Here is a 27834-nt window from a genome sequence, read left to right on the forward strand (position 1 = left end):
AGTGCCCTAGCCTTGCTCCTCAGCATCAGCTTTTTCCTCCTCTTCTAAAAAAGTGTCTGGGGGCTTTTTACTTTCCATGTTTGGTACAAGCTGTAGAGACTCTCATTTCTTAGGGTTAAAAAGACTTCCCTGGTGGTGCAGTGGTTAAGAATCCGCCTGCCAATGCAGGGGACATGGGTTCGATCCCTGGTCCGGGAAGATCCCACATGCCGCGGAGCAACTAAGCCCATTCACCACAACTACTTAGCCTGCGCTCTAGAGCCCGCGAGCCACAACTACTGAAGCCCGCGCACCTAGAGCCTGTGCTCCGCAACAAGTGAAGCCACTGCAATGAGAAGCCGGCGCACTGCAACGAAGAGTAGACCCCGCTCACCGCAACTAGAGAAAGCCCGTGCGCAACAACGAAGACCCAACACAGCCATAAATAAATAAATAAATAAATAAATAAATAAATAAATAATCTTATTTTAAAAAAAAAGAACTGAAACATTTATAAGTCAGTCCTGAGGATTTTGGCAATTTTAATACAATAGATTTCCCTTAGACAGGGTGACTGGGGAATTCACAAGTTTTCAGAGCATTACATTAATTTTCACTGATTTTAATGGAAAAAAGTTAGAGTAAAAAACAGGCCCCAGGCTTCTTGGTGAGGCCAATGTATCTAGGTGAAGCATCTGGGCACTGCAGCCAGGAGCCACTGAGGCAGACAGCAGGTCTTTGGTGTCAATCACTCTACTTGTTAATGGGGTGCCTGCTAATGCCCTCCCTTATTGCCCAGCCCCTGCCTTATAACCATCCTGGGCATGGCTTTCAGACAGCAGGAGGCAGCCCTCACCTCAGAAGGATGCACACTGATCCAGCTGCTGAAGCCTGTACCTGGCCACTCTGGCTAAACTGCCCCAACTGCATGATGAAGGCAAAAAACTAACTCTTTGTGTTGCCTCTTTCTTGTCAGTAGTCTCTTTATTAAAAACAAAAACAAAACAGAAACGAAAAACCCAGCAGGGCTTTAACTTTCTTTCCTTTGAAACAACAGATATTCCATACAATTGTCTTTCGGGCTCTATTTTACATTTGCAATTTAAGCCTACAATTTTACCTCGTTTTACATTAATTCAATTTTTGTTTTGAGCAATACTGTTTTAAATGTAGATAATGTAAAGAATAATTTTACAATGTTCCAGAGTATGAAGAAATACAGCCCCTCAAATTCCTTAAAATTATTAAAACTCAGATTTCCGCAGTTTTACTTATTTGTGTATGTATTAAGTTCTATACAATTTTGTCACCTGTGTAGGCTCCACCACCACGATAAAGATACTGAACAGTTCCGTACCACAAAGCTCCCTCGTGTTGCCCTTTTATAACCACATCCACCAGCCTCCTGCCCCCAACTCCCACCCCTAACTCCTGGCAACCACTAATCAGTCCTCCATTCCTAAAATTTTATCATTTCAAAATACATTAATTTTTAAAACAACAACCTAATAATCCACTTGATGTCAAAGCTCAGCACCACTGCCCACCTGCTGCAGTAAGTAGAATGGGACCAGGCCACTCTAGGGGCGAAAGAAAACTCTGCCCTACAGCACAGAATCCTGTAAATCAAAATAAGGCCACATTCAAGGAATAAAATTCTCAACTTGAGAAGCCTCTGGGGTGTCCCCTCACCAACAACCTCAATACTGGGCTCTAAGGCCCAGCCCCAAGGGGATGGACATGCTACAAAGAGGCTGCCATGTGTTCCCTGCTGAGCCTCAAGAGAATGGGCCCAGCCTGTAATAACGGTGTCATAGTGAGCACCACAGCAGGAAATCCATCTGAGGTTCCTAGTGTCCTGGGGCTATGACTGGGCAAGAACTGGGTCTGAGAGTACAAGTGGGCTGGCCATACACTGTCACTGCAGTCCAGAGCAGCCAGGACAGCTAGCACTTTTGCAGACTTGTACAGTTAGAGACAAGGAGTCAACAATGCTTTCTGAAGTAATGGAAGACGGAAATGACCTCAGCTGCACAATGTCAAGCTACCAAATTTGACTCCAGGTCCACACCCCCAATGACTCTCAACTCTGGAGAAGCAGCAGGAGGTGATGAAGCTAGGCCAACCCATTCCTTTGACCATTAGAGGCGATGGAAAACAAGTGGTTTCTAGCCTTCTGGCTCTGTGGTTTCCACAACCTCAGCCCACTAGTAGGACAAAAGGGTCAACAGAAGGGAAGCCCAAAGCAGGTGTAAGAACAAGATCTAAAGAAGAGGAAAGATGGCCTGGCAGGGCACATACTCCCACCTGCCTACTGCAGCACCATCGGCCTGGCTTTCCTCCAGTTCTCACCATCACACCCCAGAGACCAAACAGGGCTTTGGATCCGGGCCTATTCTCTACTGGAAACAATTAGCCAGTTGCAAATACTAATTATTACGAGCACAAAAAAACACAGCATAGCACAAAAGCACTTTGTGAGAACTGCCAAAAGCTTCTTTATCACCAACTATAATGACAGCAGCAAAGAGCACACCCTGTTTTCCTGATCTGGCACGTTCTCCTCTGGGCCCAGGGGATGATGGGCCTGCTTCCTCCCTGGAAGCTCTTAGAACAGGTCAAGGGAAGCTCCTTGCAGCCAGGGCTCCCCAAGCAGTGGTACACACTCCGAAACTGTCCTCACAGGGAGCTCCTTGCCCAACTGGATTATTCATGCTCCTCACTGAGGGTCCAAGGAAACCCTCCTGCACTAGCCATTCCGTGGATGATGGGGCTTGAGACTAGAGTGTGGGGACTGTCTCTGCAACTCCACAGGAGAGAGGACTGAAAATACTGAAGTTCTCTTGCCTCAGTGGCAAAGGAAGAAGCTTAGGGACCACTACTGTTAGAAGAATTATCAAAGAATCTTGCCCAGAAAACCGCCTCCCTAACTCTCTGCCTTCTGAGGATATTATGATGTTGAGGCCAAACTTAAAACTTGTGTGCAATCTTCACCAGTCACTCTGGGCCACAGGATGGCAACAGTTCTTGTTGAAGGCATATCTGTGTAACACAGACACTTCTCATGCATGTGTGTTTGTTCTGTGCCCCAAGTTAGCCACACATGAAATAACAATAATGGCAAGGTCACCACCCTACCCCACTATCCCCAAAAGACTTCCAGTGCTCACCCTTGTAACACCACCAGTAGTCTGGTCTTCTTGCGGATGTAGGCTGACTGGCGGGCAGAGCGGTTCTGTTGGGCCTCCAGGGCACTGGAAAGGTATCTCTGGAAGTGGGCAGCATGAAAACATTCGGAGCTGTCCATGACTTGACGGTATACCATCCACCTGGAAATGGCAAGTGTAATCTCAGCATGAGGACCAGGCCCATAGGCTCTGCCAGTGGATTCAAATGTGACCAGTACTCCCACAGACTCTCTGTCCATTGAACCCATACAGGAGAAATCAATCCTGGCACCACAGAAACAGGAAGAGTGCACTGGCTGGGTGGGGAGCCCTGTATCCTGCAATCACTACCACTGGAGCTTCTGGCAGGAAATGCCTTGCCACAGGAAAAAAGGTCAGATAAGCACATGACCAACAGATTTCAGAGTCGAGAAAGACTCCTGAACAGGCAGTCACTTCCTGAAGGATCATTCAGTAAAATGGCTTCAGTCCAGTTTTCAGTAAAATTCTTGCTAAGAATAAGTAATGGGGGGAGGGGGAGTTCCCTAGGGCCCTAGTGGTTAGGATTCGGCACTTTCAGTGCAGTGGCCCAGGTTCAATTCCTGGTTGGGGAACTGAGATCCCACATGCCACATGGCACAGTCAAAAAAAAGAATAATGGGATAATGGGTAGGGTGAAGAATTCAGATTCTTTACAGAACAAAAGCAATGGAAATGAGGGAGGAACTGGTTAGCTATTGAGTACTTATGAAGGAGGCCTAATATTTCCCCATATCTCTCCAGAACTCACCTCCCCACTGTCCCCACCCCCACAATCTCCCACTCTAAACTCCCAAACTTCTAGGTGATTTCAGTCTTCTCAATTCTGCTATATGGCCTCCTGCAAGATGCCTTGCCTTTTTTTTTTTTTTTAAATAAATTTATTTATTTTTGGTTGTGTTGGGTCTTCGTTGCTGTGTGCGGGCTTTCTCTAGTTGCGGCAAGCGGGGGCTACTCTTTGTTGCGGTGCGCGAGCTTCTTACTGTGGTGGCTTCTCTTGTTGCGGAGCACGGGCTCTAGGTGCACAGGCTTCATGAGTTGTGGCTCGTGGGCTCTAGAGCGCAGGCTCAGTAGTTGTGGCACACGGGCTTAGTTGCCCCACGGCAACTAAGTGGGATCTTCCCGGACCAGAGCTCGAACCCATGTCCCCTACATTGGCAGGTGGATTCTTAACCACTGCACCACCAGGGAAGCCCAGGATCCCTTGCTTTGAGGTAGACCAACTAGTTATTAAAAGCCTGGTCGGCAAGGGTTGTTTAGCAATCTGCCAGCCAAATGGAAGTGATGGATGAATGATTTCCCCAATTTTGCCTAAGCCAGCATGTCCCAGTTCCACCTGAGCTCACACAGTCCCCTTGTGGTCACAGAAGGATCACATCCACCAGCTCTCAAGTTCTAACCACCCTGGTCCTGAATTCCCCTGCTGACCAGGCATATTCCCAGGCCTCTGCCCATGCTGGTCTTGCTGCTACAGGGCTCTTGCCCAGATATCCAAGGGTTCATTCCTCCATTTCCTCAGGCCTTTGCTCAAATGTCACCTTCTCAGTGAGGTCTTTCCTGAGTACCCAATTTAAAAATGGAATCCCTCCCCCAGCCCAGCACTCCCTATAGCCTTCTCTGCATTCATTTCTCCATAGCACTTTTCACTAGCTAATACACTGTTTTCCTTATCTGGTTAACTGTCTATCTTGCCAAACTAGAATACAAGCTCCATGAAGGCAGAGATTTTCTAGTCTGTTTTGTTCATTTGTCCCCTACAGTTAAAACAGTATCTGGCATACAGAAAGTACTCGGTATAAATGTGTTAAATGAATGGATGGATGGATGACCACTGCGCCGATACCAGTAACACCAAAGGTCAGTGCAAGTTGAAGGTTTCCCAGTGCCAAGGCAGACCCAGACATAGAATCCCTTTCCCCAAAGCAAAGGCAGCAGCCATACTAACCTGCCGTATTCCTTATGCAGAGTGACCAGAAAAGCACAGAGCTCGCTAGCATGACAGCCTGGGAGGCCAGTTACAATGCTGATAATTACCTACATGAAAGAAAAGCCATGTGGGTTTGTGATTCAACTGGGAGGCAGCGTTGTGTAAGAGGTTAAAAGAACTGACTTCTTGAGCCAGGTTCTATGTGTTTGAACCTCAGCACCAGCACTCACTAGCTATGTGACCTTGTGCTCACAACAGAACCTACCTTGCAGGGTGGATGTAATGATTAACTGAGTTAATATATGTAAACAAAATGCGTGCAGCAGTGTCTGGCACATAGCAAACACCATATACAACAATGTAGTGTTACTATAATAATTTCCATGGAGCAGGCTGTGACTAGATCAGTCTATGTGTGGAACAGATAACTAGTGAGAGCCTGCTGTATAGCACAGGGAACTCTACTCAATGCTCTGTGGTGACCTAGATGGGAGGGAAATCCAGAAGGGAGGGGATATGAGCATAAATACGGCTGATTCACTTCGCTGTACAGCAGAAACTAGCACAACATTGTGAAGCAACTATACCCAATAAGTTACAAAAAAAAAAAAAAGTATAATGGAAAATACTGGGCAGAAAGGAGGTTTGGGACAAAAATGCCACAGGCTAAACTGCTGTCGTAAATTCAGCGAAGGAGGGGAGTGGCCTGTGCCTTCCAAGCCACAGGGCCTGAGCTAAGGAAACAAACTGGGTGGAGGAAGCACTTCTCAATCTTGATGGGGAGAAGAGGTGCCAGGCTGCACTTTCCTAATCTTGGCACATGACCACATGAAAACAGGGCCCTCTGCAGGCAGACACTCCAAAGCAACTCAAGAAATTCACCAACAAAGAAGGGGTCAAGCAGAGGAGGAAAGGAACCGTGCATTTGCTGAAGGATAACGATGTCAGTGACATAGCATGGCAAGGGCTTCTTTAAGTATGTTTTATTTCACAGTACACAAGACTCACTGGGACAGGTCTGGAGTGAAGTTCAACTTGCTGGCACTCATCACTTGAGCTAGTCCCATCAGGACAGAGATGGCTATGGATGCCTCTTTTATGGGAAACAGTTCTCCCTCCTCCCCTCTGACCAGACCCTTAGTCTGTATCCCTTTCTGTGCCTGTGGGCAGTACTCCATGTAACTGACTTTCTGTTTATACTCTTCCCATCCAAATTTCTCCATCTTGGTTCCCATTCCTCAGCACCCACGCCTCAGCCTCTCAAACCCCAGCAAACATGCTCACAGCCAGATACCCTCTTACTTTAAGGCCAGTCCTGTAGCACTTTGTTATATGAAATATCAATACCTATATTAAAAAAATATTTAAAATATGTAAAATATAACATTTTCATTTTTAAACTCTTGCTTAAGGGAAAAATGAGGCTTCTGACTGCTTAATGTTTCTATTTCCTTTTGCAGCTGAGTGTCTTCTAGATTTGCGCAGAAATAAATGCCCTCTTTGAGCATATTATGACATACGGTTCCAAAGAAATGTTGGGAGGAGTCAAGAGGAGAGGCGTGTGAAGCAGGAGCAGATGAAAATCCACTCTTGGGAAGACAGTGTTTATAAAGTGTCACCTTATCCTGGTGGTGCTAGCAAGGTCTCGCTAACACTTCCCCTTACGAAGCTCAATGTGCCAGGTAAGTCCTTGCAAACCAGAAAGAGCTGATGGCATGAGAGTACTGAGCAGGAGTTTGGAAGACCTGGAGGAGCAAGGGGAAGGCACAGCAATATGCCAGGGTTTCATCATTGCTATGGGGCTCAGCTGGGGTTAATGTAGATGCCTGTACACAGTCATTATATAGAGCAGGTTTCATGTGTATCATTACATCAGTATCCAGGGAGGTGGAGAGTCTTATAAAAGGGACTCCGCCTGAGCTCCTTTTGTTAATTGACACTGAAGATTAAGGGCAGGCTACCAGAATTATCTTCCCATGAATTCCCAGCTTATTTGGTGAGCTGTTGTACCTTTTCATTTTCTACTCTGTGAGTAGGGTTGATTTCAGCTTGCTGCAGCAGGACAGGGAGATGGGTCCTCATCACGGGTTCCCGACTAATGCTGCTGACGGCAAAACGCTGGAGAAACCTAGAAAAAGAAAGACAATGCTATTATGTTACCATCACCAGCCTTGCCTGAATGTGCCCATTCACATGATAAACTTATTTCACTGCTGAAAAGAAACCTTAGTGAATATCTCTAGAGAATAAAATTGTATATGGTATGTCACTACTACTTTTTATAATTATTCTTAAGAAGCTATAAAGAAAGAAAATGGAGCTTAGAAAGCACCAACTCTGAGGTTTCTGACATTTCAGAAGTCAGAAACAGAAAAACAGAGCTCACCCATCCAGCTCTGGGAGTTCGGCTGAGAGTAGCTTTAGAGGACTCCGTTTCTCCCCAGCAGAATGGCTCAGGACACTGAAGAGCTTCTGTGCACTGGAGTGTCTGGAATATCAAAGGCTCACAGATTAGAATTCCATGTCTCTACAGCAAACATACGTTACATAACTTGTTCTGATATTTTCAAGCCAAAGTCCCGTGACAGAGTCAATACTTCTACAACAAGCATCTCACTGACTTGAGCAACATTCGGCATTAATGCCGGATGATTGGTTTGCCCACATAGGAAGCCTGGCCTAAAACCTTTGGTAATACTACAGGTTTCTGATTCTTGGTGGATTTCATCTCTCTTGACTTTTGTTCCCCAAGGGCACTGGCTACCTCCAAGTTGGCAGCACTGGAATGATTGTGTCGGCCCTTTCAGAAGCCAGGACCCCTATGTTACATAACACAAGTCATCCTGCAGAGAGAGCAGACACACACAGCCTAGGGAAGCAAGCATAAACACTGAAGGCAGCCACTTACAATCTCTTTTGTTCCACAGATAATCCATCTTCCTGGATCACTTTTAAAGACAGCCCTGAGTTAGCCTGCTGTTGCCAGGGGGAGAAGACCTAAACAAAACAGAATTTGAGCAAAGAACACTTTAAACCCAACAACAGGATATAGAACCCACATGGGGATTTGATGGCTGTTGAAAATCTAGACTGTCAGTACAGAGAAAAACTATCATAACAAACAAGTTTGTTCCAAAAATAGAGGCCTGAAGCAATTCTGTTCTGTATTTTTAAAAACTAGAATTTCTTTCTGGGTTCTTCTCCCAGGGATTCTGCTCCTTAAGAGGCCAGGAAGCACAGAGGAAGGTATCAGGTAACACTGTTCTGGCAGCAGGGGCATGTCTTCCCTGGTGATAGGGCCAGACAGAAGGAGCAGTTCAAGCAAATTCTGCCTAGAGGCAGAGGAGTAGCTGAAGAGAATCTCTAGGTTCCTAGACTGAAAGGACAAGCACAAGGAGGTAGAAGGACCAGCTGGCAGTAAGATGGAGACACAGACAGGCCCTAAAAGCCGCTCTGCAGCCAAGGCCAGTTCTTGCCTCTTCCCTGTTCTACGAATCTGTCCTGAGGGAGGGACTGTCCTCTCAAAAGCTGTTGCATCACACCTTTCCAAGCATTTACACCAGAATAAGACTGGCCATTTGTATGACTCTGGCTACTGCTTGGTCTCTAAGTAGGCTGTATAATTCTTGGTGAGCTCCCTCACTCGTAAAATCTGTGCTGAGAGCCTATGGTGTGCAGCCTGCCAAGTGGAACCACTTGCAAGGGCAGGGCCTATGAACCATGGGGAGGGAGATTTTGGGGTAGGGTAGAGAGCTCTGACCCAGTAGGCAGGGCCCAACAACTCAATAAAGTAGCTAAAAGGAAAATGAGTCTAATTATGACTTATAAGGGACAAAGAAGATTTTTCTTAGAAGTTAAAAAGCCTTTTGTTCAGTTCCTTTAGGTTCTCACCTTTCAATGGCAAGAGTACTATTCCAGGACCCCAAAAGATCAGAAGCAGCCACACTCACACCAGCCCTCCCAACTCTCCCTCTCAGCACCTCACTGTTAGCCCTGAAACATTGCCTTACCAACTAAATTACTAGGAAAAAGGGTAGTAATTGTTTTGCTGAATAATGATTGATGTTACCTCTGAGTAAAATGTCTGGTATATCTTGGATTTGGGGAAAAGGGCAATCATCAGAAAATTGCTTGATCCACAGAAATGAACTGGAAGATGGGGAAGCAATGAACTTTTGAAGTCTATCAGAAGGGCAGCAACAATACTGGTGGAATCCTAAAGAGAAAAAGAGGGAGCATCACTGAGAAAAACCATATGCATGATACAAGCCCTCACATCTACTGTCAGAACACATATGGTGAACGTCAGTCCAGTTATTTTCACATTACGTGGTTTACTGGGATTCAGTTATAGATGTGCTTGCCCACACCCAGTTTTAGGAGATATAGGAAGTGCAGGGTCTTTTCTCCTAAACTGAAAATATCATCTCTTCCTAGGATATTAATCCCTTATCAGATAAATGATTTGCAAATATTTTCTCCCATCCTGTGGGCTGCTTTTCACATTCTTAATAGAGTCTTTTGATGCAGAGAAGTTTTAAAATTTGATGAAGTCCAACTTATATATTTTTTCTTTTGTTGTCTGTGCTTTTGGTGTCAAATCCAAGAAACTGCTGCCTAATCCAAGGTCACGAGGATTTACTCCTATGTTTTCTTATAAGAATTTAATAGTTTTCGTTCCCATATTTAGGCTTATACTCCATTTTGAGTTTTTTTTTTTTGTATACAGTGTAAGGTAAGAGTCTAACCTCATTCTTTTGCATGTGGATATCCAGTTTTTCCAGCACTGTTTGTTGAAAAGACTGTCCTCTTCTCATTGTATGATCTTGGCACCCTTGTTGAAAATCATTTGACCATATAAGCAAGACTTTCTTTTTGGGCTCTCTATTCTGTTCCACTGGTCTACATGTCTAATCTTACACCAATACCACACTGTTACAATTATTGTAGCTCTGTAGCTAGTTTTGAAATTAGGAAGTGTGAGTCCTCCAACTTTCTTCTTTTTCAAGATCATTTTGGCTATTTTGGCAGGGGGGTCCCTTGAGATACCATATGAATTTCAGGATGGGTTTTTTCATTTCTGCAAAAAGCGCCATTGGGGTTTTAACAGGAATTGCCCTGAATCTATTGATTGCTTTGGGTAGTACTGTCATCTTATTTTAATATTAAGTTTTCCAGCCCATGAATGTGGGATGTCTTACCATTTATTTAGGTCTTCTTTAATTTCTTTCAGCAATGATTTGTGGATTTTGGTGTCTTAAGTCTTTCAACTCCTTGGTTAAATTTATTGGAATTGTTTCCTTAAGAACCTTTTCGGATTATTCACAGTTTGGGTACGGAAATGCAACTGTTTTTTTATCGGTTTATTTCGTATTCTGCAACATTGGTGAATTCGTTTGTTAATTCTAACAATTTGTGTGTGTGTGTGGGGAATCTTTAGGAATTTCTACATATAAATCATGTCATCCATGAACAGAGCTACTTTTACTTGTTTCGTTCCAATTTAAATGCCTTTTATTTCTTTTGCTCGCCTAATTGCTCTGGCTAGGACTTCCAATGCTATGTTGAATAGACGTGGCAAAAGCAAGTATTTTCGTCTTGTTCCTGATCTTAGAGGAAAAGGTTTTTTTTTAAAGTTAGTTTATATATACTTTAAAATTTTTATTTATTTTTGGCGGTGGGCTTCTCTAGTTGCAGCACATGGGCTTAGTTGTATTCTGTGGGATTTTAGTTCCCCAACCAGGGACCAAACCTGGGCCCACTGCATTGGGAGCATGGAGTCTTAACCACTGGACTGCCAGGGAAGTCCCTTTTTTTTTTTTTTTTTAGTCATTTAAGATTTCATTATGAAAGTCATATGTTCATTAAGTAAAAATTTGAGAAAAATATAAAAATAGAGAATAAAGGTTAAAAAAATTAATCCAAGGTCCCATCACCCAACTCCAACTACAGTTAACATTTTAGTACTTTTCCTTCTAGTCTTTTCTTCCTATTCATTCATTGACTTCCCTTTTTTATGTACTGGGAAATCATATTCACTTTTACAGTTTCATATCTTGCTTTTAAAACTTAATCTAGGGCTTCCCTGGTGACGCAGTGGTTGAGAATCTGCCTGCCAATGCAGGGGACACAGGTTTGAGCCCTGGTTTGGGAAGATCCCACATGCCGCGGAGCAACTAGGCCCGTGAGCCACAACTACTGAGCCTGCGCGTCTGGAGCCTGTGCTCCGCAACAAGAGAGGCCGCGATAGTGAGAGGCCCGCGCACCGCGATGAAGAGTGGCCCCCGCTTGCCACAACTAGAGAAAGCCCTCGCACAGAAACGAAGACACAACACAACCATAAATTAATTAATTAATTAATTATTAAAAACAAAAACAAAAACAAAACTTAATCTACCATTAGCACCTACCATGTTGTTGTAAACTATCTGTAAACATTTTCAAAGGCTGCATCTGACTCCCCTCTTAGCCCACCCCTATGACTGGACATTCATATTATCAATTCCACTTCACTTTTTGTCTACTTCACTGTACCTTTTATCTACTCTTTACTAATTTACTAATTTACTGTTATACATGGTAGCACGCATCTGATGTGCTTCCACGTATCTGTTAACTAACCTCACATCCTCTGAACACCCATGACCTGGCACTCAGTGTTTTCATGTTGATAAAGTTAGAGCTCTTCATAGAAAAGAAACAGCAACTCATTTTTTTTTTAATCACCAAAAACAGTTTTCCTGGTTTGTGTTTTTGTCTTTTAATTCCCCTTTTGAATATTTTTTAGAGTTTTAAATTATTAGTGTGATAAATTTTATGCTACATCCATACAATGGAATACTACTCATCAATAAAGCAATAAAAAGGAAAAACTATTTTTTTTTACCATCTTTATTGGACTATAATTGCTTTACAATGGTGTGTTAGTTTCTGCTTTATAACAAAGTGAATCAGTTATACATACACATATGTTCCCGTATCTCTTCCCTCTTGCGCCTCCCTCCCTCCCACCCTCCCTATCCCACTCCTCTAGGTGGTCACAAAGCACCGAGCTGATCTCCCTGTGCTATGCGGCTGCTTCCCACTAGCTATCTATTTTACATTTGATAGTGTATATATGTCCATGCCACTCTCTCACCCTGTCACATCTTACCCCTCCCCCTCCCCATATCCTCAAGTCCATTCTCTAGTAGGTCTGTGTCTTTATTCCCACCTTGCCACTAGGTTCTTCATGACCTTTTTTTTTTTTTCCTTAGATTCCATATATATGTGTTAGCATACTGTATTTGTTTTTCTTTTCCTGACTTACTTCACTCTGTATGACAGACTGTAACTCCATCCACCTCACTACAAATACCTCCATTTCATTTCTTTTTATGGCTGAGTAATATTCCTTTGTATATATGTGCCACATCTTCTTTATCCATTCATCCGATGATGGACACTTAGGTTGCTTCCATGTCCTGGCTATTGTAAATAGAGCTGCAATGAACATTTGGGTACATGACTCTTTTTGAATTATGGTTTTTTCAGGGTATACGCCCAGTAGTGGGATTGCTGGGTCGTATGGTAGTTCTATTTGTAGTTTTTTAAGGAACCTCCATACTGTTCTCCATAGTGGCTGTATCAATTTACATTCCCACCAACAGTGCAAGAGTGTTCCCTTTCCTCCACACCCTCTCCAGCATTTATTGTTTCTAGATTTGATGATGGCCATTCTGACCGGTGTGAGATGATATCTCATTGTAGTTTTGATTTGCATTTCTCTAATGATTAATGATGTTGAGCATTCTTTCCTGTGTCTGTTGGCAATCTGTATATCTTCTTTGGAGAAATGTCTATTTAGGTCTTCTGCCCATTTTTGGATTGGGTTGTTTGTTTTTTTGTTATTGAGCTGCATGAGCTGCTTGTAAATCTTGGAGATTAATCCTTTGTCAGTTGCTTCACTTGCAAATATTTTCTCCCATTCTGAGGGTTGTCTTTTGGTCTTGTTTATGGTTTCCTTTGCTGTGCAAAAGCTTTTAAGTTTCATTAGGTCCCATTTGTTTGTGTTTTTATTTCCATTTCTCTAGGAGTTGGGTCAAAAAGGATCTTGCTGTGGTTTATGTCATAGAGTGTTTTGCCTATGTTTTCCTCTAAGAGTTCGATAGTGTCTGGCCTTACATTTAGGTCTTTAATCCATTTTGAGTTTATTTTTGTGTATGGTGTTAGGGAGTGTTCTAATTTCATACTTTTACATGTAGCTGTCCAGTTTTCCGAGCACCACTTATTGAAGAGGCTGTCTTTTCTCCACTGTATATGCTTGCCTCCTTTATCAAAGATAAGGTGACCATATGTGCGTGGGTTTATCTCTGGGCTTTCTATCCTGTTCCATTGATCTATGTTTCTGTTTTTGTGCCAGTACCAAACTGTCTTGATTACTGTAGCTTTGTAATATAGTCTGAAATCAGGGAGCCTGATTCTTCCAGCTCCATTTTTCGTTCTCAAGATTGCTTTGGCTATTCGGGGTCTTTTGTGTTTCCATACAAATTGTGAAATTTTTTGTTCTAGTTCTGTGAAAAATGCCAGCGGTAGTTTGATAGGGATTGCATTGAATCTGTAGATTGCTTTGGGTAGTAGAGTCATTTTCACAATGTTGATTCTTCCAATCCAAGAACATGGTATATTTCTCCATCTATTTGTATCATCTTTAATTTCTTTCATCAGTGTCTTATAATTTTCTGCATACAGGTCTTTTGTCTCCTTAGGTAGGTTTATTCCTAGATATTTTATTCTTTTTGTTGCAATGGTAAACGGGAGTGTTTTCTTAATTTCACTTTCAGATTTTTCGTCATTAGTGTATAGAAATGCAAGAGATTTCTGTGCATTAATTTTGTATCCTGCTACTTTACCAAATTCATTGATTAGCTCTAGTAGTTTTCTGGTAGCATCTTTAGGATTCTCTATGTATAGTATCATGTCATCTGCAAACAGTGACAGCTTTACTTCTTCTTTTCCAATTTGGATTCCTTTTATTTCTTTTTCTTCTATGATTGCTGTGGCCAAGGAAAAACTATTGATACACACAACAACATGGATGACCTAAAAATCATGCTGAGTGAAAAATGCCAGGCTCAAAAGGGTACAGAATGTATGATGTCCATTTATATAACATTTTAGAAAATGCAAACTAATCTACAGTGACAGAAAGCTAATAAGTGGTTGCCTGAAGCCAGAAGCTGGGGGGAAAGATGATCTGCAAAAAGGTATTAGAAAACGTTTGGGGGGTGACAAAAATCTGTATCTTGACTGTGCTGGTGGTTTCATGAATATATACATCTGTCAAAACTTTAAACAGATACAGTTAACTGTATGTATGTATGTATTTATAATATATTTTATTCAATCCAACATATCCAAAATATTTTAAATGTAATCAGTATAAAAATATTATGAGATATTTTACATGCTTTTTTTTAGGTATAGCTGGTGTACAATATTATATAAATTTCAGGTGTACAACATAGTGATTCACAATTTTTAAGGGTTATATTCCATTTATAGTTATTATAAAATATTGGCTATATTCCCTGTGTTGTACAATAAGTCCTTGTAGCCAGTTAATTGCACTTAAAGTATACTTCAATAAATTATCAGCAAAAAGTTAAGAAATCCTTAAGTGGTCAAATCTGACAAACTTTTTCTTTAGAATTTCTTGTATCATTTCTAAGCTTAGATTAGAAAGTCTTCCTGTCCCTAAAGATTTAATAAATATTCATTTTTATATTCTCCTTAACCGGACTTACTGTGGTGATCATTTAATAATATATATATGTCTAAGACAGTAGATCTTAAAAGTTCTCATCAGAATCTGAAAAAGAATGGATATATGTATATGTATAACTGAATCGCTTTGCTGTACACCTGAAACTAACACACTGTAAATCAACTATACCCCAATGTAAAATAAAAATTAAATTTAAAAAAGTTCTCATAAGAAAAATAATTTGCAACTATATCCTTCTTTTTACTTATGAAATTTTAAAATATTTAATTTTCTCAGAAGTTTATTTTCATTTTTGATATGAGTTAAAAATCCATCCCCACCCACCCCAAAACTAGGTAAATTATCATTCCAGCCCTTAAGTTTCACCCTTTCCTTCCTGATGTTGGAAGACTCTTTAACCTAATTAATATCAAATATCAAAGCTTTCACCTAATATAGCCATCTAACCTGTCTGGTTGGTCTGCCTGCATTTTTGAACAGCCTTTAAGGAACCAGGTTCTATGTGGAAGAAAGACATAACTCTTTCTGACTTGCTCACAGAATTCATTTTCAGAGCTATCTGACCAAACCACTTTACCTGGTCTCTGTTCCGGCTCCCGAACAAGCTGGTTTTGAGGCTGAGACCACACAGGGTGGAGGGCCTGCCCTCTGCTCTGGTGTCACACTGTGATGAGCTGTGCCCTGGCCAAAGGGTATAGGCTAGGGGAAACTCATAGCTACCCCTATGGCTCACAAGAGCCTCTCCATGACTTTCTTGCCTGCCTGCCTCAAGGGCAGCGCTGGTTCCTAACATCCTGCCCTGTGGTGGTAGAGGGAGGACAGGGAGTTATTTGATTTTCCCTCAGAAGTGTGAGTATCTTTCTGAACATCAAAACCATGGACTGTAAAACACCTACCCCATCATAGAACAAAACGGAATTCATGTGATCCTTGGAAATGATGATATTTCCGTGATGACGGTCAGAAAACAGAAGTCCACCAGAGAAGAAATGTACTTTCCCTGGAAGGAAAAGAGAGCTGGTAAGAGCTGGAGGGCTGGATTCTGGGGGCCAATATCACAATGTTCTTCCTGCAGGTTCCAGGCCAAGACAGAGGGGTAGCTAGAGACCATCTGAAGTGGTTAAGTTAAACAATCTTTATGCTGAGCCCTGTGCTCTGAGAAAGCCAATGTACCCTCCTAGGGCCTCAGAGAGAAATGAGGCATCAGATACAGTCTTTGCATAAGAATTAGAAAAAGCAACAAGTGAGTAAGTTATCAGCTGATGGAGAGAGGCAAAATTCACATTCACTTATGGGTTTCTTCCAGGGAAATACACTAAAGAAGACTTTGGGTATGTCTGCTCCATTACTGAGTTTATAGATGCTCCTTTCTACTATTTTGGCAGAAGCCGGCTCAGCTCTGAAGTGACCACATCTCTCACATAAGGCCCAAGAAAGAGCACTAGGGCATCAGTTGTTGAAAGACTGGTGAAGGGTGCTTAAGGGCCCCTTGCCAGGAAAGGAACATGTGAGTTAGGTAATAAGTGAATTCTACAGACACTGGAGGCTGCTGTTCTGTAGTTCCCAAAAGCAAGATGAGTGGGACATGGACACTGAGTGTGGGTTCCTTAGAATAAGGATTCAGGTTTAAGGAGAGCTGCTTGTTTCCTGGGTGGCCAAGGTTACACAGCAGCTGAATATGGGCCCTAGGGAGTAGATGACAGAATTGATGGACACTAAGGTGACAAGGGTTAAGGCTGGGCCTGGGCTTGCTTTGGAAACCCAAATGAAGCACCCAGAGCACCCATAAGACCCCTAGGTGAAGCTGCTCTCTGGAATGGTCCAAGCTGGATCCTTCCTATTCCTGTAATAGCCTTTCTTTCCATGTTTTCACAAACAGAGAAGAGATAAAGTATTTCTTAGAGCTCAAGGCACAGGCTTGGGGAAAACCGCCAATATCTTATTGCTAAGGCAGAGGACATGAGACCAAGAAGAGGGACTGATTCCTTGAGCTGTAGTTCTAAAAAGGCAGCCCCAAAGCTGTGTAAGTTGTAATGACAAGAAGAGCAAAGGCCAAGTTTTGAAGGTTTCCTGAGAAGGTGGGGTTTCAGGAGGCAGAGAGGGGCCTAGAGAGTATGTGTGCTTGTGTGTATGCGTGTTAATGGGGGGTGGGGAGAAGTGGGGGAGGTGGAGGCAGTTTTTAGGTACTAGAGGACGGTTTGAAGCCTGAATATCAACAAAAGAACAAGACAACCAGTCAGAGGGAACTAATGCCAACCTTACCAGCCAGCCCAGTTCAAGGCACTCAATGGTTCAAGTCCTGTAAGGCTCCTACCCTCTAAGAAGTATAACCTAGCCTCACCTACACACAGTCTTGCCCTATGGCCCTCTTGAGTGGAGGCTCCTCATGCCCCAGCCTCATCCTGCATCCATGCCAAGGTTCATCACTGCTGTTCCCAGACCATTCCCTCCCACAATGGCACAATATTTTCATTCCCTCAGAGACTCATGCCCCTCCTTTCCTTCACTGCTCACATCTACTGCCCTCCTAATTATGCTACAACACTTCAAACAGCTTCTGAATGTGTTCACAGTCTTCTCTTCCAAAGCCGAGACTCCCATTCCCTCTGAGAGATCAGGGGGTGGGCCATGCCATGCTCTGGCCTTGCTGCTCCTCAATGCCAGTTCCATACCAGTAAAGCAGCACCCAGAATGTCTTAACTTCTGAAATCTTCAGCTCCAGAACCTACTCTCTGACTACAAAATGCCATCATACTTTTAACTATCTCACTCCCCAAACCTCATCCCGTGATGTCACTGAGCCTTTGAAGCCTTCAGTTCCCCCATTTTCCCTTATTGCTCAGAAATTTCTGACTTTCCTCTCATCCACATTCAGGGCCAATCCCCAGGGACAAGACAAACGTTTGATCTCTGTTTTGTCAGGGAAAGGGATGGGAACAGATTTTATTTAGTATTTACTAAGCACCAACCATGTCATATACATTACAGTTTTCCATCTTTGCAACAATTGTAAGAGGTAGTATTATTTTTAGAGGACTGATGGGAAACTCAAGCTTAGAGAGATATTCCCCAAAGTCATAGAACTGCTTGATAGTGGAGCCAAGTACAGAACACAGGTTTGTCTGATGCCAGGGCACTGTACCATGCTAGCCACTTCGGTTCTCTTTTTTCCTTTACCTCTGCTCTCTCCACAGCCCATTTGTGGCTAATCTGATGAGGTACCTTCTCTGCTTGCTCAACCTCAACAAGCCCTCAGTGCTGCCTGGCAGTCCCACCACTGCCATCTCCTTCCATCAACTCCTCCTGGGCCCAACCAAAGCCCTTAACACTCTCCTAACACCACAACTTCTTAAACTCCAGCCACAAGATGACTCTACCTACTGTTAGAGGAAAGAGGGGTCAACAGGTGTAATCAGGTAGAAACTGCTCCCCTACCTACTGCTTAGTATCTGGACCCTTCCATGTCCTGGGCTCACCGTCCACCTGTATACCTCTAACATGAAGCTTCTCAGGAACAAGTACCACTCAAAGGCCTCCTGGACCCAAAATCACTCAAAAGCTTCCAGAAAACAGCCTCAAAATCACTCCAAAGCTTCCAGAAAACAGCACATATCTGAGAGTTGGTACATTCCAAGTAGTCACTGGGAAGATGGGAAAAGAAGTGGATCAGGGAGGTCATCTCCAGCACTTCTTCTCCCTCTAGATTCTAAAGCCTCAAAACAAAATGGAAAAGAGGCAGAGAGAAATTCACAAGGCAGTGCTGGAAAAGCACTCACTATGGGGCCTGGCCCAGGGCAAGAGGTGATTTTAGTACTGGTGCAGACTGTTCTGTGTTGCAACTACCCTTTGCTCTGGGAATAGTAACTCTGTTATTATTCTCAGGGCACACATGAGATAACTGAAGTCTCTCACTGGGTGGTCCAATGCCAGTGCCCCAGTCTCTTAGATCCTAATCCACTTGAAGTAGTAACACTTCCAGTACCTGTTCTGGACTTGTGACTGTCCAACTGTTGTCTGATAGGACATGCCTTTGCAAGGGCTTCTCAGTGACTGGGGGAGCCAATTCCTGATGAGATCTCTCTGGCTCCTTAACCAATCCCTGGTGCCTTGCTTAATAGGCTCTTTCATTCCTTCTCCATTCTGTGAGTCTGAAAACCCAAGGTAAGAGGAAGTTCCCCCTCAGTACCCAAGAAGTAGCAGGGGACTACAGCAGGGCTGTCTTTGAGTGACCTCTACATCCCCGGAAGTCTAACAGGAATGAGCCCTCAGGGCAAAATAAGACACCAAGTGTTAATGAAGAATATGGCTTTTCCTCCTTCAGACAACTGGCTGTACAAATAAAAACGCTTGGACTTCCCTGGTGGCGCAGTGGTTAAGAATTCGCCTGCCAATGCAGGGGACACGGGTTCCATCCCTGGTCCGGGAAGATCCCACATGCCGCGGAGCAACTAAGCCTGTGCGCCACAACTACTGAGCCTGCGCTTTAGAGCCCTTGAGCCACAGCTACTGAGCCCACATGCCTAGAGCCCATGCTCCGCAACAAGAGATGCCACCGCAATGAGAAGCATGTGCACCACAATGAAGACTAGCCCCCACTCGCCACAACTAGAGAAAGCCCTCACGCAGCAAAGACCCAACACAGCCAAAAATAAATAAATAAATAAATAAATAAAATAAAATAAAAATCCTCCAATGGTCCAGCCTGTGTAAAGAGGGAACATTATCACTGCTGGGAAAATATTATGATACAATGGCTGGATAATTTTCATTCTGTGTGTGTGACAGTATGTGAAGTATACACACATGATTTAAAGAAAAAAACCTAAACAACAACAAACCCTGATGCCTGTATATGCACCACTCAGCTTAATAAATCAAGTATTCCTAGTGCCTTTGAAGCCTACTCAATGCCCTTCCGCAAAGGCCCTCTCTCTTCCACCCAGAGGGAACCAACATCCCAAATTTTATGTAGCTTTACCATACTTCAATGTATCTATAAACTACATATGATTTAGTCTTGTCTCTTTTACTTTCATACAGATGGAATCTTAATACATGTGTTCTTCTGTGACTTGCTTACTTCTTTCAGCATCCTGTTCCTGAGAGTCATCCATGCTGTAGGTAACACGCAACTGTGGGTAATATGTATGTTGTAGGTATATGCTATATAATTCATCCATGCTCAGTGCTGCAGAGAACTTTCTCTTTTAAAGTGTCCCTCAACAGTTTCATATCAGCACAAGGGAACACATGAGAGGGTGCAGAATGAAGCAGATGGCCACTGCCTGGGCCTTCCCATCACAGGAAGGTGAAACTCAGCTTGGTCACCAGAGTTCTCAGACTTTATGTGTCAATGGTACCAGCATCTCTGCTCCTCACTGCTAAAAAATCTCTGCCTGATGGAAAAAATACTCTGGAATCTGTAAATTGCTACAGGGATAATGAAGGTGCTGCCTGAGGGCCAACCATTCACTGAGGCTTGTAGGAAATAGTAGATATATGGTCAACTGATATTCAACAAAGGTGCAAAGACAATTCAAAGTAGAAAGGAGAGTCTTTTCAACAAATGGTGCTGGAAAAAATGGATATTCCCATGTAAAACAATGAACATCAATTCATACCTTGCACCAGATATTCTGCCCATTCGCACCAGCCACAGTGGAAAACCTCATACTTCATAGGGATGGCAGGTAGAGTTCTCAAGATGATTTTGCCTCATTACCGGGGTAAAATTAGTCCTAAACTAAATGCTGCTCTGCTTCCTGCCTAACAAAGCTTAAAAGAAAGGCCCAGATGATAAGAGTAGAAGAGAAATAGAGCAGTTATTATCACTGTATTCCCTATGTTCGCGGCTAGAGGAAAGACTGAACCATGTTAACCTGAGACATGAAAGATGTAAAAAATGTCTAAATTGAACTTCTAGAGATGAAAAATACAATTTCTGAGAAGAAAAAAACACTGGATAAGACTAATGACATGACAACTGTTGAGAGCTTAGCTACTCCGTGGTACTGCTGCCTCAGCATCCATTTTGTTTGGCCAAGCGGGCTGCACAGGCCTTAAACTGACACTAGCTCCCTCATGTGAGCACATGCCCTAGACAACAGCCTGCAGAGTCACAAGCAAATGTAAGTTCCTGATATGACTTTCCCAGCAACCCTTGTCATCAACAGTCTCCCCTGCCTCCTTAGTGCCTTCCCCTTGTGTGCCCCTTATATAAGACCTCCATGGAGCTTACCAAAACCCCACTCTTTTTGGTTTGAATTGACCAGTTTGGCCTTAGCCAAAAGGCTAAGGAATCCCAAAGCACTCCAACCCACAGACCTTAATAAAGGCATGTACCCAGGTTCAGCCTGCACCTTGCCTTGACCACCGCCCCCTGCCCCCCGCACCTCCGTGTAGCCCCTCAAGGCATGCCATGTACTTCCTCCTGGACCTGTGAGTAATAAACTTCTTTATTTCAATTTCTTTCGTGGTCTTTTGCTGAATCTGGCTCACCATTCAGCAGCCTGTGTTCCGTTTAACAAATGTTAATTTAACAAACTCGTAACAACAATGCAGAACAAAAGATTAGTAAATCAGAATATGTAGAAACTATGCAAAATAAAACACAAAGAGAAAAAAGACTAAAAATAATTGTACAGAGCATCAGGGAGCTGTGGGACAACTTTAGGCAGCCAAATGTATGTAATTGGAATCCTTGAAGGAGAGGGGAAAAACTAAAGAAATAATGGCCAAAAAATTTCCAAATTTGAGGAAAACTCTAAATCCATCAATTCAAGAAACTAAATGAATCTCAAGCATAAGCAACATGAAGAAAACCACACCAGTCACAAAAAGATCAGATTGCTTAAAATCTGTGATAAAAAGAAAGAAAATCTTAAAAGCAGCTGGTAATAAAAGACACCTTATATAGAAAGGAACAAAGATAAGAATGACAGTAGATTTCTGCTCAGAAATAATGTTAGCAAGAAGACAGTGGAGTGGAGCAACATCTTTGAAGCACAGAAAGAAATGGTCAACCTACAATTCTTTACCAAGTGAAAATATCTTTCAAAAGCCTCAGGGTTGGGACTTCTGAAATGGCTGTGAGGAGTCTGGAAAATTCTCTCCCCAGGAAGCAGCCATAAAACTGGACTGTCAAAAACAACTAGTTAAGGACTCTGGAAATGGACCAAAGTTATACAACAAAACTGAGAAGCATTTAAGGAATTCTACTGAAGCTTGGTAAGAACAGTGGAAATCTATGGTATTTTAGCTTGGGGCTATTCACATTACCTCCCTTCCAGCTCTGTGGTGCAGAAGTCTTATGAAGGAGAGAGGTTGGCCTGTTGGAGTGGCTGACTTTATTTGCGGGCAAAGCACAGAAAATTCCATACATAGAGATATCAAAAACCAAAGCAATCCAAGTGGCAAACATGGGACTTCCCTGGTGGCGTGGTGGGTAAGACTCTGCGCTCCCAATGCAGGGGGCCCAGGTTCGATCCCTGGTCAGGGAACTAGATCCCACATGCATGTCGCAACTAAGAGTTCATATGCAACAGCTAAGGAGCCGGTGAGCTGCAACTAAGGAGCCCGCCTGCCGCAATTAAGACCTGGTACAACCAAAAAAATAAAAAAATAAATATTAAACAACAACAACAAAAACAAAGTGGCAAACATTCAGAGAAGACCAACATACCAGAGATCTCAATGCTGGCTGGTACAACCAGACAGAAATGTAACAGGAAAATCAGAGGATTGAGACCATAGATGACAATTTTGTCTTTACATACCACAAGAAAGATGTGTTGTAAGGCACTGTCCTGGTGCCAGGTGCACCAAGAGACATGTACAAGAATGCTCATGAGAGCACTGTCTGCAATAGCAAAAAACTATAAACAACCCAAATGTCCATCAAGAGTCAAAAGGATAAACAGCATATTTTCATACAAAGCAATCCTATGGAACCACGAAAATGAATGAGCTGTAAGGCTACACACAATAATCTGGATGAATCTTAGGAACAGAACACTGAGCGAAAAAAGCAAGTCCCAGAAGAACACGATAGAGTATAATCCTAATTTGTGTTAAATTCAAAAATAAGACATTGTTTAGGGATATAGGCATATGTGGTAAAACTCTAAAGCAGGCTCCTGAGGATTAGGTACTGGGCAGCCTGCCTGACCAAGGTCAGCAGGGTAGGGAAGAAAAGGGCATATAAAGGAAATGAATGAAAAGGAAGCTGCATAACAAAAAGTCTTTTGATAGCAGAAGTCACTAACTGGGAAAGGGAAAAGATACCAGAGCTGGAAACATTTCAAGCTAAAGGAAGTACTATTCTTTTTGCCCATTAAGTAGTTCACTGGGCCATCCCTAGACCAAAAATCAAAAGACCTGGACCACCCCCCCAAATATCACCACTAACTTGTACTATAACCTCAGACCCATTTTTCACCTTCTATGGGGCTCAAGATACGAAGATCAATCAAGATAATGCATGCTGATGAGCTCTTTAAATGCCTTCAGAGGATGGGAACAGATAAATCTCAGTCTCAACTCCAGGCAGATTTACCTAGACCCTAATGACATTTAAGCTTCAGGACCCCTCACCTGCTCAAGCCCCTTTTTCAAGGCCCAGAGAAGAGACCTAACCCTTCTGTATGTACTATTTTTCCTTAAGAGAGCCCTGAAGTGGTATAAACTTCAAGCCCTATAAAACTGACCTGAGCCCTAATGCTTAATACACAGCCAGAGGATACTCCTATTTAAATTCTCTGCTCTATTGAAATTTCCTGCCTCAGAAAACCATCTCCTAAATTCAAACTACATTTTCCTCAGGAACTAAGAAAGTGTGAAATCTAAGCTCTCAAGTGTGTTACTAACAAGGCCCCAGAAATTCCTGGCTTTATTCGTGTGTAGAGACCTCAGGATACACTGAATCTTGCTGGATAACTCAATACAGTGTAAGATTATTTTTCTAACAAGGACTTTTGCTAAGAAGGTGCAAACTAATTTTGGCAAATATCCTTGCTAAATATTATAACTGGCTCAACTATGACACAGCACAACCACCTCTGTGTTGTGTCTACAAGCTGATTTTAAAACATTACGCAGCTTTGCCTCAAGGCTGGGAGTACTGTCACACACTCTCCTGTCTTTAGCAAATGTTCCTAACTTCCTGGTTTTTTGCACCAGGATCTGGAGAGGCAGAAATGCAGGGGGCACAGCATGATAAAAAATGCTACCTGGCATTTTGTGGATCGAAAACCAGGACTCCTTGCGCTTTATCTTCTATGACAACAGAGGAGCCAAGTTTAACCAGTGATCTGAGACCATGGAGAGCAACTTGTCACTGGAGAGAATATTTTCAAGAAGAACAAATTATCCAGAGAGGGAATTTGCTTAGTAAAGGATGAGGAATTTGTGGAGTAAGTCACAACTCCTCTTCCACAAAAAAGGCTTATCTAACAGGGAAAGAATAGGACTCATAAGAAAATGTTATTTTGAGGAAACCAAAAAGGAGCATGGAATGAATCCCCAGGAAATCCATGTAAGACCAACACAGTTCTTGAGAATTTTACATCAGCAGAAACACTGCCAGCTTGGACTGAAAGGGATAGAGAGAATAGAAAAATGAAAGGAGACTGTTGGACCCCCAAAATTCTAGCGGCAAGAAGCAGGCTGATAAAACTAGTCAGCTACAAAGTGCCACCTTCATGAAAAGGAAGGACGACAGAGGTATAGCCACAGACAAGAGGGCAGAGTCATGAGCCTAGAGGGCAAAACTAAGAGTTTAGAGGGTAGAACCAAGAGCCCCGGGGGCAGAACTAAGGGCCATGGAGGACTATTCCTAGGCCTTGAAACCTAATCTTGGAACTGGAGTTTGTCTAGCTGAATTTCAAAGCTGCCTTGGGGTTCGGACTCCTTTTTACCTTTCATTCCCCCCCACCTTTTTTTTTTTTAAATTAATTAACTAATTAATTTATTTTTGGCTGTGCTGGGTCTTCATTTCTGTGCGCGGGCTTTCTCCAGTTGCGGCAAGTGGGGGCCACTCTTCATCGCGGTGCGCGGGCCTCTCACTGTCGCGGCCTCTCTTGTTGCGGAGCACAGGCTCCAGACGCACAGGCTCAGTAGTTGTGGCTCACGGGCTTTGTTGCTCTGTGGCATGTGGGATCTTCCCAGACCAGGGCTCGAACCCGTGTCCCCTGAATTGGCAGGCAGACTCTCAACCACTGTGCCACCAGGGAAGCCCCCCCCTTTTTAATATGAATGTCTATAACTGTTATCCTATGCCAGTCCTACCTTGTATGTTGTGAGGGCTGGGGCAGATAACTTGCCTCTAATTTCACAGGCCTACAGATGGAAAGGAATTGTGTTCAGGACCTGTACTTTATGAATTAGCTCCAGAGCCTCACCTACAGCTGATTTAAACAATCTTGATGATGAGATTATGGATTTTTCAGTTGGTGAGATTTAAGACTCTGAATTGTTACCATAATGGAATGAGGCTCTTGGGTGGGGGTGATTATATCTTGCATGTGAGAATCGTGGGGCCCAGAGGGCACACTGTTATAGGCAGAAATTTAAAACAGCCCCCATGATCTTCATCCTCTTAGGTTACTCCTGTATTCATGTAATATTATATGGCAAAAGGGAGATTATTTGATTGGGCCTCCTCTAATCACATGAGCCCTTTATAAGCAGACTTTTCTCTGCCTGGTAGAAGAGGAGTTCAGAGAGATTAGAAGTGTGAAAGAGATTCAACACAATTAAGGTTCTTTGTTGCTGAGATGGAGGGGGTCACAGGGCAAGGACTCCTGGGAGGAGGAGCTAAGAGTGGTCCCAGTTGATAGCCAGCAATGAAAGAGGCCCCTCAGTCCTACAGTCTGAAGGAAATGCACTCTGCAAACAACCTGTATGAGCTTGGGAGCAGGTTCTTTCCCAGAGCCTCCAGATATAAGCCTGGTTAATGCCTTGACTTCAGTCTTATGAAACCCTAAACATGAATCCAGCAAAGCCTTCCTGGACTTCTGACCACAGAACTGTGAGAAAATAAATGCATGTTGTTTTAAGCTACCGAATTTGTGGTAATTTGCTACACAGCAGTAAAAAACTAACCCAGGTTTTGTTTTGGCCCAACAGAACCTATTTCTGGACATGTTGCTGCTCTAGCCCATTCTGAGAGCAATCCTCAGGCAGCAGCAAGAGGACCAGGTGCAGTTCTGGCACCAGTCCTTTCTAGCACAAGTTTCCTCATCTGGGAAATGGACAGATCAAGAGAGAAAAGCTGTAAGAAAACACTTCTACACCAACAAGTTTTTTCAGATATCAGATGTATTATTAATTACAACACTCATGTTGAAACCTATGAAAGAGGTACCCAGACAGAGTCAAAAACAGATAAGTCAGAGCCGCTCACCTTCCTCAGGCCAAGACTGTGGATTACTAGAATAAAGATACGCCCCTTCTCCTCTAGTTAGAAAAGTGCCCAGGAAACACTCATCTCCCTTTAAAAAACAAACATAAAGAGCAGGTGATTTACAGCATAAACATTCAGAGAATCAAAAGTCCTGCCCAAGTTAGTCTGTCTACAGAGGCTGCTAAGTCAGCCTCAGATTTACCCAACTTCTTTCATGGCCTTTGGCACTGCTTGGCTCTTTGCCATGTTACTGGTATTCGTGACTCGTGCTGAGAAAAAGAATGTTAAGGTCCTCTCTGAGTCTAGGCACCATGGTCTGCAATGCTTGTTCATGTTCCCATAGATTTATATCCTCTGATAAAAGAGGCAGCTTCTCCTTGGCCTAAAGCCTTGACCTCTTAGCTCTACATGTCTAGGCCAATTTGAGATCTGCATGTATGTATGTATGTATGTATGTATGTATGTAATTTATTTATGCCGCACCACGTGGCATGTGGGATCTTAGTTCCCCGACCAGGGATTGAACCCGCATCCCCTGCACTGGAAGTGGGAAGTCTTAACCACTGGACAGCCAGGGAAGTCCCTGAGATCTGCTTTTAAAAGTACTGGGAGATTTTGAAAAAACATCTAAAGGTTTAAGTGGCAGAAAGAATCCCTCTAGTTTGTACCCCATACATGGTTATTTCTAGAGCTCTGCTGGGAAGAGGAAGAATACAAAAAGGAACTGAGACAAGAAGGTACAGAATCTTTAGATTAGCAGTAAGAGGAAATATTTTAAGTTGTTTTTATAAATTGTTTACATTTCATTTTGATATGATGTTAACATTAAGAATAAGAAGGTTGCTTACCATAACCGATTGCTGGGTTTTCTCAGAAAATTTTGCTTCAATATCTTCTACCTGTGTCCAAAAGGAGTGCAGATTTTCAGTTTACTACTTAAAGGGCAAAACTCTGCTAGGTCTCCCTTGTGTTCACATATTTCTAAGAGAGCAGTCCCTCCACCAAATCCAGTGTTCTCAGGCCCTGATGGCTGGCAGAGCTGGCTGCTGGTCACAAAGCTCAGAGCACCAGGCCATGATGGGCTCTCTCATGGGGACCTGAAGTCCAGCTAAATGACCCTACGATATGTGGAGAGGATATGTTAGTCTCCACTTACATTTCACTTCGGAGAAAACTATTTTTACGGATGAAGGAAAGAGAACATTTTAAAGTATTTTGAATGTGTTCTCATTTAAACATGTTCACATTAGAGGATGACTCTTGCTCTTCTCTATTCATGTCAGGATTGTAGAAACAGAATATAAACAGATTCTGAAATAGGTACTTAGACCATTACTAGACTCACTGCTGTCATATTTTCTGTGTCCCAAGGCACCAGAGTTTCCGACCAAGTCCCACAGATGAAGATGGGACCATTCCACATGTAGAGACGTGGTTGTAAAAATTCAGCAGCAACTATTCTGACCAGAAAAGCGAGCACATGATCCACTTCTCACTTTCCGTGTGACCTTGGACAGGTTGGTCAATTTCTAAACCTTAGTCTCCTCATCTGTAA

The 27834-nt window shown here is 43.0% G+C and overlaps 1 protein-coding gene across 2 annotated transcripts in view; it reads right to left on the minus strand.

Annotated features, from left to right (window-relative positions):
- DNAAF9 (dynein axonemal assembly factor 9) overlaps positions 1-27834 on the minus strand; it is a 148483-nt gene that overhangs the window by 34922 nt on the left and 85727 nt on the right. For both annotated transcript variants that reach the window (XM_059898974.1, XM_059898973.1), the window contains exons 19-27: positions 27128-27178; positions 26280-26367; positions 15775-15878; positions 9182-9328; positions 8021-8109; positions 7499-7600; positions 7123-7240; positions 5131-5219; positions 3150-3308 (exon numbers count right to left, since the gene is read on the minus strand). In XM_059898974.1, coding sequence (XP_059754957.1) covers positions 3150-3308; positions 5131-5219; positions 7123-7240; positions 7499-7600; positions 8021-8109; positions 9182-9328; positions 15775-15878; positions 26280-26367; positions 27128-27178 — 947 coding nt within the window. The remainder of the gene's footprint in view (positions 1-3149; positions 3309-5130; positions 5220-7122; positions 7241-7498; positions 7601-8020; positions 8110-9181; positions 9329-15774; positions 15879-26279; positions 26368-27127; positions 27179-27834) is intronic.

This window comes from Balaenoptera ricei, chromosome 15 (genome assembly GCF_028023285.1).
Source record: "Balaenoptera ricei isolate mBalRic1 chromosome 15, mBalRic1.hap2, whole genome shotgun sequence".
NCBI classification, from domain to species: domain Eukaryota; kingdom Metazoa; phylum Chordata; class Mammalia; order Artiodactyla; family Balaenopteridae; genus Balaenoptera; species Balaenoptera ricei.